Genomic DNA, 13,244 nt, shown 5'->3' on the forward strand with positions numbered 1-13,244 from the left:
CCTGATGCTGGGAAAGACTGAAGGCAGGAGGAGAAGGGGACGACAGAGGATGAAATGGTTGGATGGCATCATTAACTCAATGGCCATGAGTTTGAGTAGGCTCCGGGGGTTGGTGAAGGACAGGGAAGCCTGGCGTGCTGCAGTCCATGGGGTCACAAAGAGTCGGACACGACTGAGCGACTGAACAACAGCAGCTGATAGTCTGTGTGATCTGTGTGTGAGCAGGGCCTGGTGCAGACCTGGTGCAGGGCCTGGTGCAGGGCCTGGTACAGGCCTGGTGTAGGGCCTGGTGCAGGCCTGGTGCAGGCCTGGTGCATGGCAGGCGCGCAATGGATGCGTGCTCCCGACCTTCTCGAGACTGCCTGGTCGGTGTTCTCGTTGCCTGTTGTCTGGCAGCAAACCCTAAGCTATGACCAGGGCACATGGGTCCTCAGAAACTTGACTTATATAAGAAACACCTGGAACCTCTTTAATCAGATGAGACAACGACGTTCATTTCTGCTTCTCTGTTTTGGAAAACATGACAGGAAGAGCCGAAGAGGTGCTTCACTCCCACAAAAGCCCGACCTCAGGTGCAGCAGAAAACAAACAAACAAAAATGTCTCGAAGAAAGTTCTTGGAGCCAGAGGTTGCGAAGCTTATCAAAGTTGGCTTCCTGTTCATTTTTAAAAAATAATTGCAAGGGAGTCCTGCTACCCAAGGCTAAGGATGAGGCTGTGCATAGAAGATTCAGATTCTAGAGGTCATGTATCTGCTCCCAATGCTGCTTTTATCCCAGTTCCCAGCCTGAAAGCCTGGCCCTGGGGGCCCGTGCCCTGCCGGTGCCACGTCCGGGGTGGGCAGGGTGCTCAGTGTTCAGGCCGAAGCATCAGCGCCTCCGAGGTGGGGCATGAGAAAGACAGGCTGCCTGGCTCCTCCCCAGGAGTTGGGGCTCCCTCCTAACGGTGGTGTGGCCTTGATCACAGCACCCTCTTCGTCAGGCCTGTGTCCTATGCACACTGATTGAAACACGTACTCTCTCACTCCCAATATAGCCCACTCTTTATTCCTCAGGGCCTCTTACAGGGCCTCTACTTAATAGGTGGGCAAGACAAATTCACACTGAATCTATCAGTACCAGCTTCCGTTTTTAATTGGTGATTTTTGTTGTTTAGTCACTCCCTTGTGTCTGACTCTCTCGGGACCCCTTGGACTGTAGCCCACCAGGGTCCTCTGTCCATGGGATTTCCCAGGCAAGAATACTGGAGTGGGTTGCCATTTCCCCCTTCAGGGGCTCTTCCCTACCCAGGGATAGAACCTGCGTCTCCTGTATTGGCAGGCAGATTCTTTACCACTGAGCCACCAGTGTGTGCACGCATGCTAAGCTGTTTCAGTTGTATCCCACTCTTTGCGACCCTATGGACTGTAGCCTTCCAGGTTTCTCTGTCCATGAGATTATCCAGGCAAGAATACTGGAGTGGGTTGCCATGCCCTCCTCCAGGGGATCTTCCTGACCCAGGGATCGAACTTGAGTCTGAGAAGCCCATAACTGGTGATAGCAATGGGTTAATGAGCAAGTTTGAAACCAATCCTTACAGTTTATCTCCATGGATAAATTCTGTGTATTTTGGACAAACTCAAGGTTGAAACAGAAGGTTGTCATCTACACCTACCATCCACTGGACTTTGCGATCTCCTGCAGGTGTGGAGGACCCCCTGCCTTAGGATTAATGCACTCCTTTTCATGGGCAACTCTCCTCTCAGAGTTCGGAAATTCATCACAGATGGAGCAGAAATCTGCTTACCTGCGGTTTCCACCTGCCATTTTGGGTCTGATCTCTTGCCCTCAGAAAGCTCTTCCAAGATTTGAGCATCTAAGCTGGAGAGCTCCCTAAAGTTTCACCTGTTGTTTGTCAAAAATTTGTGTTCTACATGAAATGAATGAGAGGTAAGATATGGGCAGCTCTCCTACTTTACCCTGAGGTAGGCTAAACTCTGCCAGTAGGAGGGTGGGCTCTGGATTCGAGCAGCAGGAGTTCAGATAGCCTTGGGAAACTGGTTTAATTTCTCTGAGCCTCGGCTCCCTTGTCCATCAAATGGAGATGGTGACAGTATTTGCGTCACAGGGTAATGACAAAGATTAAGTGAGACGATGCTGACCAAGTGCCAAGCACAGTGCCTGGGTCTCAGGAGGCCTCTGCTATAAACTATCAAGATTCCACTGGTCTGAAGAGGGGCGGCTCAGGGCACACAATTCTACACAATTCGAGAAGTGCCCTCCCTTGGGCAACAGAGCACAAGAGCAGATGCAGAGATGCTGACATGCAGACCTCTGGGTCTGCAAGTAAGAGCAGGACCACAGAGGCAAGTACACCCAGTCTGGGGACATCTCTGCCGCTCGGCCCTACCTACCTTGGTACTGGGCACTGAAGCCGCGCTGGCGGTGGTTGCCATCCGATGTGAAGTGCAGCCGTAGCCAGTTCTTGCTGCTGATGACGGGGGCTGGGAGGCTGGCTCCAGTGAACCTGCGGGGACAGGAAGTGGGGGAGGGGGAGGTGAGGGACCACAGCTGGCTGAGACTGGGCACCCGGGAGTCTCTCCACTGCCCACATGTGCTGGGGCCTCTGCCCTGGCAGAAGGGAGGGCCATGCTGCCCCAGCCGTGCTACAGCAAGGAGCCTGGGACCTGGGTGGCTTGAGCTGGCTCCTCCAGGGCTTCTCTCCACTGCTGAGAGGCTGGGCACATGTGCTTTGTTGCTTAGCCATGTCTGACTCTTTGGGACCCCATGGACTGTAGCCCACCAGGCCTCTCTGTCCTTGGGATTTCCCAGGCAAGAATACTGGAGCAGGTAACCATTCCCTTCTCCAGGGTATCTTCCCAAGCCAGGGATCAAATCTGGTCTGCTGCATTGCAGGCAGATTCTTTACCACCTGAGCCACCAGGGAGATGCTGAGGGGAGGGGGCCGTGCTTCAGGCCAGGAGCAGAGGACTATTTCTCCCAGTGAGGTCTGGCCACCCCAGAGAGAGACCCAGCCCTCCAAGCAGAGGCCCACTGTCCCCCCAGCAGATGCCCACACACCCACCTCCAGCAGAGCTCCAGATGCCCCACCAAGTTCCAGCCCCAGACAGAGGACCAGCCCCAGCTCTCCAGCAGAGGTTCAGCCCGTGCCCCCACCATCCCCCCTGTACTCAGAGGCAGAGGTTCAACCTCCCCAAGTAAGCCCCTCAGGGCCTCCGAGAAGTCAGGAGAAAGGGCTCAGGCAGCCACTGTGTGCAGCACGCCCTTCCCAGGTGTGAGAGCCCATTTTGGGGTCACTCATTAGGCCCTGGGTGTCCTCTGCCTCCTGCCCCATCCCTGCTGCCTCCACAAGAGGCCTCCCCCCTGCCCCTCACTACCCCTCCCGCTTCCAGGCTGCCTCTCCTCCCTTAACGTAGCCCCCTCCGAGTTCTAGCCAGTCCGGCTCAGTGGGTCGACACCAGCATATGCCCCCCTGCTGCTGGTCACAGCCCAGCTGCACCCTGGGCCAGCTTTCACATCAATCAGATCTTTCCTTCTAGAGTCGCTCAGAGCTCAAGAACCTTCTGTGGTTCCCCAGTGTCCACATAAAACTGACCTTCCAGACTTCCTATCCTGTCTCCTTCTTGAAAAGGAGAGGCTTACCACGGGAGGGTCCTCTCCCCTCGCCACACTCAGGCTAAGCCCCCAGTGCCCCTCCTCTCTCTGCTCATTCCCCCCGCCCCGCCCTGCACCCTGGGAGCACCCCCTTCTCTCCTGGACCCCACAGCCTCCAGCAGCCAAGAACCAGCATCTCCCTGTTCCTCCTCCCTGTGTCTGAATCAGGGACCAAACCTCCTGACGCGTCCTCTTTGGTACCATCCCTTCCACCCTGCCCGAACACCCTGATCACACCTAAGCATTCCAAGCTTTCTCCTTGCCCATGTCTTTGCCCTTTCATTATTTATTTGGCTGTGTTGAGTCTAAGCTGCAGCATGCGGGACCTTCATTGAGTCATATGGGAACTTCCCTTGTGGCATGTGTGGGTTTAGAGTTGCCCCGAGGCATGTGGGATTTTAGTTCCCTGACCAAGGAGGAACCCACGTCCCCTGCACTGGAAGGTGGATTCTTAATCACTGGACCAGCAGGGAATTCCCATGCCTTTGCTTTTTCTGCCTGGAATATACCCACGAGTAACCCTCTCCCTTGCACCAGCCGTGTCACCCGAGATGACTCTGGGACACCCGCAAATACCATGTCCCCACCCAGGAAGGTCTTTCCTACTCTCCTGGGCTCTGATACCACACAGATTTAGGTTCAGATCCAGGTTTCACCACGTCCAATCAGCGTGACCAGGTACTCCATCTTTCTGAAGATGGAATGAGAACACCAGCCTGGACGGTCCACGGGAATCAGTGAGGGGACTTCTGGGCACAGGACCTAGCCCAGTGTTTGGCACGTATTAACCCAGTAAACATAATTCCCTTTCCCCTCCTCCATGATGCCACAGCAAGTTACTCAGACTGTAATTCCTTCATCCAGGTGTGCGTCTCCCTAGGACGACGCCTCCAAGAGGGCAGTGCAGACAGGTGGGTGGGTGGGTGGAGCGGGGGGAAGCTGGGGCTCTGGAGGGATCGGCTGTGTTATCTTATGAAAATTACTTGCATTCTCTGCGACTTCATCTGTAAAATGAGGATAATAATCCCTCCCTGAAAGGGTTGCAAGGACTGAATGAGATAATACACAAAAAAGACTTTAGCACCATCTCCAGCAAACAGAAAGCTCTCGGTAAGTGGCAGCTGCTGTTTTATTCTCCATCACCTTTGTTCTTCATTTTTGTACTGAGCACCTAACATAATGCCTGACACAAGCAGGTGTGTCAGGATTCCAGCAGAAAACAGGTGGCTCGGTCATCTGAGAATAATTCTGGGTGAATGAATGTTCTCTTCACCATCAAGGATGGGGCAGTATTCTGAGGCTGGTAACAAGGGTATGGCTAACCCCTCAGAGACCTGGACAGAAATGGTGAGCCCTGAAGCTTAGAAAGGACCCAGATCTTTGGCCAGCTGGGACTACAGCCCATTTGCACAGATTCCCTCCAGGACGGAGCAAGGAATGAGTACCCGGAATTCACTCTCCTGCCTCCCCTCCTCCCATCTACTGCTGATGCTTCTGTTGATCTAGCACAATTGGAAGCCAGAGAGCAAGGAAGATTACTGATGTAGTCTGACAAGTAAGTCTTCCTAAGCATGGAACAGGGTAGAAAAGGCAGGGGAGATGATCTGGAGGCGTGAAAGGGAGAGAGATCCAGCAGTGGGTCTCCATAAATGTGTATTAAACAAAGGAACTAACCAAGGAGCCTCTCACCCTGAAAAACTGAGTTTTTACTATAATGAAAATGCTGACACACACCAAACTCCAGGAATATCACCCACACTGCTATAGTAAGAGCTATAACAGAAACCAATTACTGTATTTTACCAGATCCCATTTAAAATAGTTTATTACAGGCAGAGTCATTTAAGTTTACTAAGGAGCCACAAACAGTATTGTGGGTTTTTCCTTCCCCAGGCCAAATTCAATTCTATCTCAATGACAAAGCTTGGAGGCTATTTACATAAGGAAGTAGAAATAGGGAGAATTTACCTGAATAATTCAGAACCAAAGGCTGTTTATTGCAAAATGGAATGAGGGGAGAGTGCCGGGGTTCCAAGAGCAGGATGAGAGTAATGATCTGGGTTGTAACTGGAATACAGGAAGTCAGCGACTCTTCTCCAGCCCTGGGATCAGCTTTAACCCCCAACTGTACAGACAAGAGGAGCCTGAAGGGACATCACTCCCTCCCATTTCTCCCACATCTTCACCTGCTCCCAGGAATCTTATAGCTGTTCATTCTCAAGGCTTCAACTCGGGGCCCTGTGTATCTTTAGTCTGTTCTGCTCCCGCCTCCTAGGACATATATGCTTACTTGAGAGTTTTCTTGGTATCTATCAGAGAATTAGGGACTTAAATGTTGGAATTATCACATTAAACTTTGCCATTGCGATGGTGTCATGCCTTACTCAAAACTCTAATAAAAAAGAACTACTAACACCTACAACATGAAAGATGCTCAAAAGCATTATGCTGAATGAGAGAAGAGTATATAGGTATGAATCTGTTTATATGAAACTCTGGAAAAGACGAATCAACAGTGAGAGAAAGCACCTCAGTGGGTGCCCGAGTTGGGGGGGAGAGGATTGCCTGGGAAGGAATACAGGGAACATTCTAGGGTGCTGGAAATGGTCTTATATATAAGATGGTCTTGTCTTACATAATAAGATATGGTTCTATCTTGTATGATAAGACATGGTCTTACCTTATATTACAAGATGGTGGATATACGGCATGCACAGATTTGTCAAAGCCTCCAGAACAGTACATTTAAGATGGGTCATTTTTAAATTGCTTCCTGCAAAACCTGTCTGAAGGTCAAGAAGCAGACGTTAGAACCGGACATGGAACAATGGATTGGTTCCAAATTGGGAAAGGAGGACGTCAAGGCTGTATATTGTCACCCTGTTCATTTAACTTCTACGCAGAGTACATCATGAGAAATGCCAGGCTGGAGGATGAAGCACAAGCTGGAATCAAGATTGCTGGGAGAAATATCAATAAATTTAGATATGCAGATGACACCATCCTCATGGCAGAAAGCGAAGAGGAGCTAAAGAGCCTCTTGAAGAAGGTGAAAATGGAGAGTGAAAAAGCTAACTTAAAACTCAACATTCAAAAAATGAAGATCTTGGCATCCGTCCCATCACTTCATGGCAAACAGATGGGGAAACAATGGAAACAGTGTCAGACTTTATTTTCTTGGGCTCCAAAATTACTACAGATGGTGACTACAGCCATGAAATTAAAAGACACTTGCTCCTTGGAAGAAAAGTTATGACTAACCTAGACAGTATATTGAAAAATAGAGATGTTACCATGCCAAGAAAGGTTCCTAGAGTCAAAGCTATGGTTTTTCCAGGAGTCATGTATGGATGTGAGAGTTGGACCATAAAGAAGGCTGCACATCAAAGAATTGATGTTTTTGAACTGTGGTGTTGGAGAAGACTCTTGAGAGTCCCTTGGACTGCAAGAAGGTCAAACCAATCAATTCTAAAGGAGATCAGTCCTAGGTGTTCACTGGAAGGACTGATGCTGAAGCTGAAACTCCAGTATTTGACCACCTGATATGAAGAGCTGACTCATTAGAAAAGACCCTGATGCTGGGAAAGATTGAAGGCAGGAGGGGAAGGGAACGACAGAGGATGAGATGGTTGGATGGTATCATTGACTCAATGGACATGAGTCTGAGCAAGCTCCAGGAGATGGTGCTGGATGGGGTAGCTTGGCATGCTGCAGTCCATGGGGTTGTAAAGAGTCAGGCATAACTGAGTGACTGGACAACAATTTTTAATAAAAATTATACATTTTTTGTTGTTCTTCGATAGCCAACTTGTGTCCAACCCGTCGCAACCCCATGGATTGCAGCATGCCAGGCTTCCCTATGCATGCATTAAATTATGCACTAATAGAGTTAATTAGGGCTTCCCGGGTAGCTCAGATGGTAAAGAACCTGCCTGCCAATGTAGGAGGTATAAAAGATGTGGGTTCTTTCCCTGGGTCAGGAAGATCCCCTGGAGAAAGAAATGGCTACCCACTCCAGTATTCTTGCCTGGAGAATTCCATGGACAGAGGAGCCTTGTGGGCTACAGTCCATGGGGTCACAAAGAGTTGTACATGACTGAGTGACTCACACTTTCACTTTCAGAGTTAATTAAAATCAAACCTTCAATGGCTCTAATTCTTACAGCCAAAGGCTTCACCAGAGTCTCCAAGTCTTAAAAAGCCAGCTTGTCTTCACCTCTCCTTTCCTTGTTCCTTATTCCTCATAAAAGCCAGCGTGTCTCCTCTTTTCCTTATTGTTTATACTCTAGCCACAAGGGCCTCCAGGCTGCTCAAAACCGGCCACACCCACTCCTGCCTCGGGGCCTTTGCATGGGATCTTTCTCTGCCAGCTGACTGGCTCTTCTCCCAGACTGCCATCTGGTTCACCCTCTCACTTCCTCAAAGCCTTGTATCAAATGTCACCTTCCCACTGAAGTCTTCTTGGCCTGCCTTCCTTCTCTGAGTACATCACACAGACAGATGTAGACACACACACACATAGACACACACACACATCACTGTGCACCCAAACAGAAGACCTTATGTGCACTGCTTTTTTTTTGTGCCTCTCTGCCTTTGTACAGGCGGCACAGTGGTAGAGAATCCACCCGCCAAAGCAGGAGATGTGGGCTTGATCCCTGGGTCAGGAAGATCCTCTGGAGAAGGAAATGGTAACCCACTCCAGTATTCTTGCCTGGAAAATTCGGGACAGAGGAGCCTGATGGGCTATAGTCCATGGGCTTGCAAAGAGCTGGACACAAAGAGCTGGCCTTTGTACCTGCTGCTGTCTGTGCCCTTTCCTGCTGCACCGCCTGGCTGCACAGAGCCGTTAAGAAACTGGCACAAGTTCACACAGCTAGTAAGTAGCAGAAGTGGGATTCAAACTCATCTCAGATAGAGCCTCTGTACTCAGGGAAGGCAGTGGAATTGTTGAAGCTGAATTCCATTCTGTTCCTTTACTTTCCCTCCCTCCTCCCCGCCCAGGATCCTCTTTAATTTTGCTCCCTGTTAGAATCATAATTAAAGGAGAGAACACACAAAGAGAGATCCCCCCCCTTGAAATCTTTCTGTCCACATTAACTTCACCATGGGGGGCTTGGGGAATTCCAAGTTCACCCAGTAAATTGCTACCATAGTACAACATAAAATGTATTTAAGCAATTATGCTCAATTTTTTTTTTCTTTTTGGTAAATTGACTTCAGTTAAATGGGGCTTCATTAATGGAATCTTGCTTGGAGAGAATGAAAAAAAAAAAAATCACTCCCTCTAATGTATGTAGTTGATTATGGAAAAAGTGGCTTTGAGTTCCTCAGCAGAAAGCTCTAGGTTGTGCTTCTGGTAATAGAGCTCAGAGCAAATTGCGTGGAAAGCATTTCTTCTTAAGAAGCTTCTCATACAGTCCGCATGTGGGGTGCTGAGAGACGCGCCCCACAAGATGACAACAGTAATCTGCAAGGAATTGCTGCCTAATTTTAAACTGAGAGGGAGGAAGATGAGGAGGTCTTGGTTTAAATCTCAGCATCCCTGAACACGGACAGCTTCAGGGGAACATCCATTCATTCATTTACTCACCAAGCACATACTGAGTACAAGGCACCGTGCTTGCCAGAGGTACTACTTGCACCACGGTTCCCTAGATACAGAAGTTCTTGCAAAGCCGGCTATCTACAAGGTTTGACTTCACCGGCTCCTTCTCTGTGCAGCCTCTCTTCCTCGGTCAATAGTCTCTGGCTTCTGTGCTCCCAGCGCACCTTCTGTGGGCTTTATCTCTTACCCAAGCTACGTGCACAGCCTGGATCTGATTCAGGCTTGAAGAATCTTTCCAGGCCACGCATAAACCACCCTTCTACTGCTCAGGCTGAGCGGGGAGAATGTGACATATGGGATGTGCTCGCCACCGCACTCCCAAGCCCTCTACCCTTCCCACCCGCTGTCTGCTCCCCTCCCTGGGGGATGGCAAGAACACCATGAGGCAACCAGGGAACCCTTGTGGGAACGTCCTGGCGGTGGCAAAGGGCACCAAGGCCCTCCTTGGAGGCTGCTTCCCACTCCCCTGCCCGAGCTCCCTCTCACCTTTGAAGCAAGCCTTTATTGACTCAGCCCTGACATCCAGTCTCATCACAAATGATTTCCACATTGGTTTTTCTTTAGCCAAAAGCCTAGGACTCTTGCTGTATTGAGAAAAAAACCTTTTCCCAAGACAAATCCATGATGTTACTTATTTTCCAGGAACTGGGTGAATGCCTGGGGTGAGTACAAGTCCCTTTGGCTGCTGGAGTCCCCCAGCCTCTAGACTTATCTTTGGACAGGGGCCGCTTGGCTTCCCCAGGCTCTGGATCCCAGCAGCGCCTGTCCCACCGTGGGTGCCCAGGCAGTTCTGAGACGCCTGAGCTACCCTATGAAGACTCAACTCCTGGCTCCCTAACTATATGTCTGGGGGTTGTTTACTGTGCTCTGAACAACCCAAAGCTTCCCCTCCCCATCACTCCTGCTCCTCAGGGTTTCCTCTCCCGGTGGGCCGCACTGCACTCCCAGCCACCACACCCCGGCACCATCCTGACTCCTTCCACTCCTTCAGTCCCGTGGCCAACTGCGGCCACGTCTTTTCCCCCTTGTGACCGTATCATTCCTCACCCTCACTACAGAGACAGCCATCCATCTTCCATCCTCTGTGACGGCATCTGCTCAAGTCACTGCCTCACGGGAAACCCAAGGTCCACCAGCTCCAGGACAAGGGTCAGTCGCTCAGTCGTGTCCGACTCTTTGCAATCCTGTGGACCTGCCAGGCTCCTCTGTCCATAGATTTCTCTAGGCAAGAATACTGAAGTGGGCTGCCATGTCCTTCTCCAGGGTGTCTTCCCAATCTAGGGATCAAACCCAGCTCTTCTGCACTGTGGGCAGATTCTTTACTGTCTTGCTCCAGGATAAAGCCTAACCTTTTTTATGTCTTCCTTCTTCCCTTTGTGACACCTACTTTGAGCTCCAGACACTTTCCAGTCTTTATGTCTTTGCATTTGCTGTTCCCTTTGCCTAGAATGCTGTTCCCTGCTGCCCCATCTGACTATCTGGGAAAATATCACTGATCTCCTAAACTTAACCAAATCCCTCCTGTGCTCTCCTCCCCCTCTCACTGCCCCCCATGGGAGCAGCAGTGCCCTGCGCGTTTCCCTCTGCACCTGGGACATGCCCCGCCGTTGTTCTGAGCACAGCAAATAGTAATCATCTTCTGACTCGATGACCACCTCGCTCACTCAGAGGCGAGCTCCACAAGCACCAGAGCAGAATTGTCTGCTCCATGTGTTTAGCAGCGCAGCAGAGTGCCTAGCACACGGAACAAACCAGTCCCCAAGAACCGGGCTGATAAGCTACGCTGAGCTGTCTCTTTTGTCAGTGAAGTTTCACTGGGTCACAAGCGGGCTCGTTCATTTACATATCATCTGCTTTCATGTTACAAAGGCAGTGCTGAGTTGTGACAGCAACTAGAACCCGCAATGCCCAAAATATTTATCTTGCCCTTTACAGAGTTTATGGACATTGACTGTAGAAGCCTTGCAAATGATGCATTTGGTTTATAAGAAATCATTTCTAAGTGCATACTAAGTCGCTTCAGTCGTGTCCAATTCTTTGCGACCCCGTGGACTGTAGCCCATCAGGCTCCTCTGTCCATGGGATTCTCCAGGCAAGAACACTGGAGTGGGTTGCCACGCCCTCCTCCAGGGGATCTTCCAGACCCAGGGATCAAACCCATGTCTCCTGTGTCTCCTGCATGACAGTTGGGTTCTTTACCACTAGTGCCACCTGGGAAGTGGGGGATAATAAAAGCATACTTTCATAGCTTAAACCTTTCATTACAGTATAAAGATACTTGAAGGTACATTTTTTTTTTCCTTCGGCCAGTCCATGTAATGCCAGAGCAAGGTCTTTCGTTTGACCAGAGGTTTCTCCTTTATCTTATATAAACCCCACCCACAAGGCATCGCTCACCGGTTTCAATTTTGCCACCGCTCATCCAGTCTACACATATTTATGGGGCACCTGCGATGTGCCAGGCATTGTGCTAAGCCCCAGGAATGCAGCAGCGGGCAAGACAGGCCTGGCCCCCACCCTGATGGAATCGGTTCAGCGGCATGCTGTTCTCTCCCTCATTCACACCTAATATTTAGGAAGCAGTTCTTTTCAGAGCGTCTCCTTCAAGGAACTATGCCAAAGCATTCAATTTAGTTTCTAGAGGCGCAACTCTACTTCCTTTCACACTCATATTTCATCAGTTTATGTGATGTTTAATTTAAGTCACATAATTACAATAACAAGTATGACTGGCACCAAGAGAGCTGGCAACGAACCTATCCGATTCTCAGAAAATCCCAGGCTCAGCTGGTGGGAGCGTAGGGTGCGCAGGCGTTGGAGGTGGGGGTGGGAGTCGGCCCTCAGGCAGCGGGTGCTTGGAGTGCCGTGGGGCCTCGAGGAGGAAGGTCTGTCAAGCCTGAGAGTGCCAGCAACCCCGGGAGCTGCCTGGGGGGAGAGGGTACAAGCACTTATGGCACAAGTTTTGTGAATGATTGAATGAATGAGAAAATCATGCAGATGGCAATCTCTTGCTTTCCACAGTGAAGTATCTTTTCTTTTTTAAAAAAATATTTGTTTTATTTATGTACTTGGCTGCACCAGGTCTTAGCTGTGGCATGCAGACTCTTAGACGCTCTAGTTCCCTGACCAGGCCCCCTGCATTGGGGGTGTGGAATCTTAGCCACTGGACCACGAGGGAAGTCCGGGGGCATCTTTTTGAATGCTGTCCCCTTTGTGATCAAGAGAATGTGGTCAGCTAGTCTTTTGTGTTTGTTTTTGGCCACATGGAGAGGCAGATGGGATCGTCCCTGACCAGGGATGGATCCTGGGCCTCCTGAAGTGGAAGCGTGGAGCCCTAAACACTGGACAGCCAGGGAATTCCCCGGAAACAGCTAGCCTCAGAACTCGGAGAATTTCAGAGGCCTCCCAGGCCCACTGCCTGGCAAGGCACAAATCCCAGCTCCAGCATTCTGGACACAGGGTCAGTCAAGGTCTGTTCTTAGTGTTTCTAAAGACCAAGAGCTCACTTCCTGGCTAAACTCTCCCTGTCTACTTTGATGCACCCCCACTGTTTTTCTAGCTACTTCCTTTCGACGCACCCAGGGCCATCTTATAGCCACTGGCTCTAGGAAGCCTGGTGGGCTTCTCCTGGGTCTCTCATTTTCTCTTGCAAAGAATCCTTGCACTTTCTCCATCAGAGCGCTTGTCTCATCACACATCACACAAGAATCTGCTTCCCCACAAGGCTGTGAGCTCCCTGAAGACAGGAGCTATTTCCTTCTCACTTAGTTCTTCTCTCAGTACTTCGTGAGTGCCTGACACACGGGAAGGGCTCAGGAAATGCTGCTCACAGGAAAAAGGAACGCTTGACTCAGTGACTGAAAGAATGAATGAGGTCCTGCTGGAGGAAGCAGCGGGCACAGGTGGGGAAAGCAGAGGAAAAGGCAGATGGGCAGGGAAGCCTGGGGACACTGGGGAGCGGCTCGGGGGCATGCAGGTTTCATC

The 13,244-nt window shown here is 50.3% G+C and overlaps 1 protein-coding gene across 2 annotated transcripts in view; it reads right to left on the reverse strand.

Moving 5' to 3' along the window:
• The window catches only part of CSMD2 (CUB and Sushi multiple domains 2), a 683,354-nt gene that overhangs the window by 337,866 nt on the left and 332,244 nt on the right, over positions 1 to 13,244 (reverse strand). For both annotated transcript variants that reach the window (XM_027967572.3, XM_060416549.1), the window contains exon 6: positions 2,392 to 2,504. In XM_027967572.3, coding sequence (XP_027823373.2) covers positions 2,392 to 2,504 — 113 coding nt within the window. The remainder of the gene's footprint in view (positions 1 to 2,391; positions 2,505 to 13,244) is intronic.

The sequence above is a fragment of the Ovis aries genome, chromosome 1 (genome assembly GCF_016772045.2).
Source record: "Ovis aries strain OAR_USU_Benz2616 breed Rambouillet chromosome 1, ARS-UI_Ramb_v3.0, whole genome shotgun sequence".
NCBI lineage: Eukaryota > Metazoa > Chordata > Mammalia > Artiodactyla > Bovidae > Ovis > Ovis aries.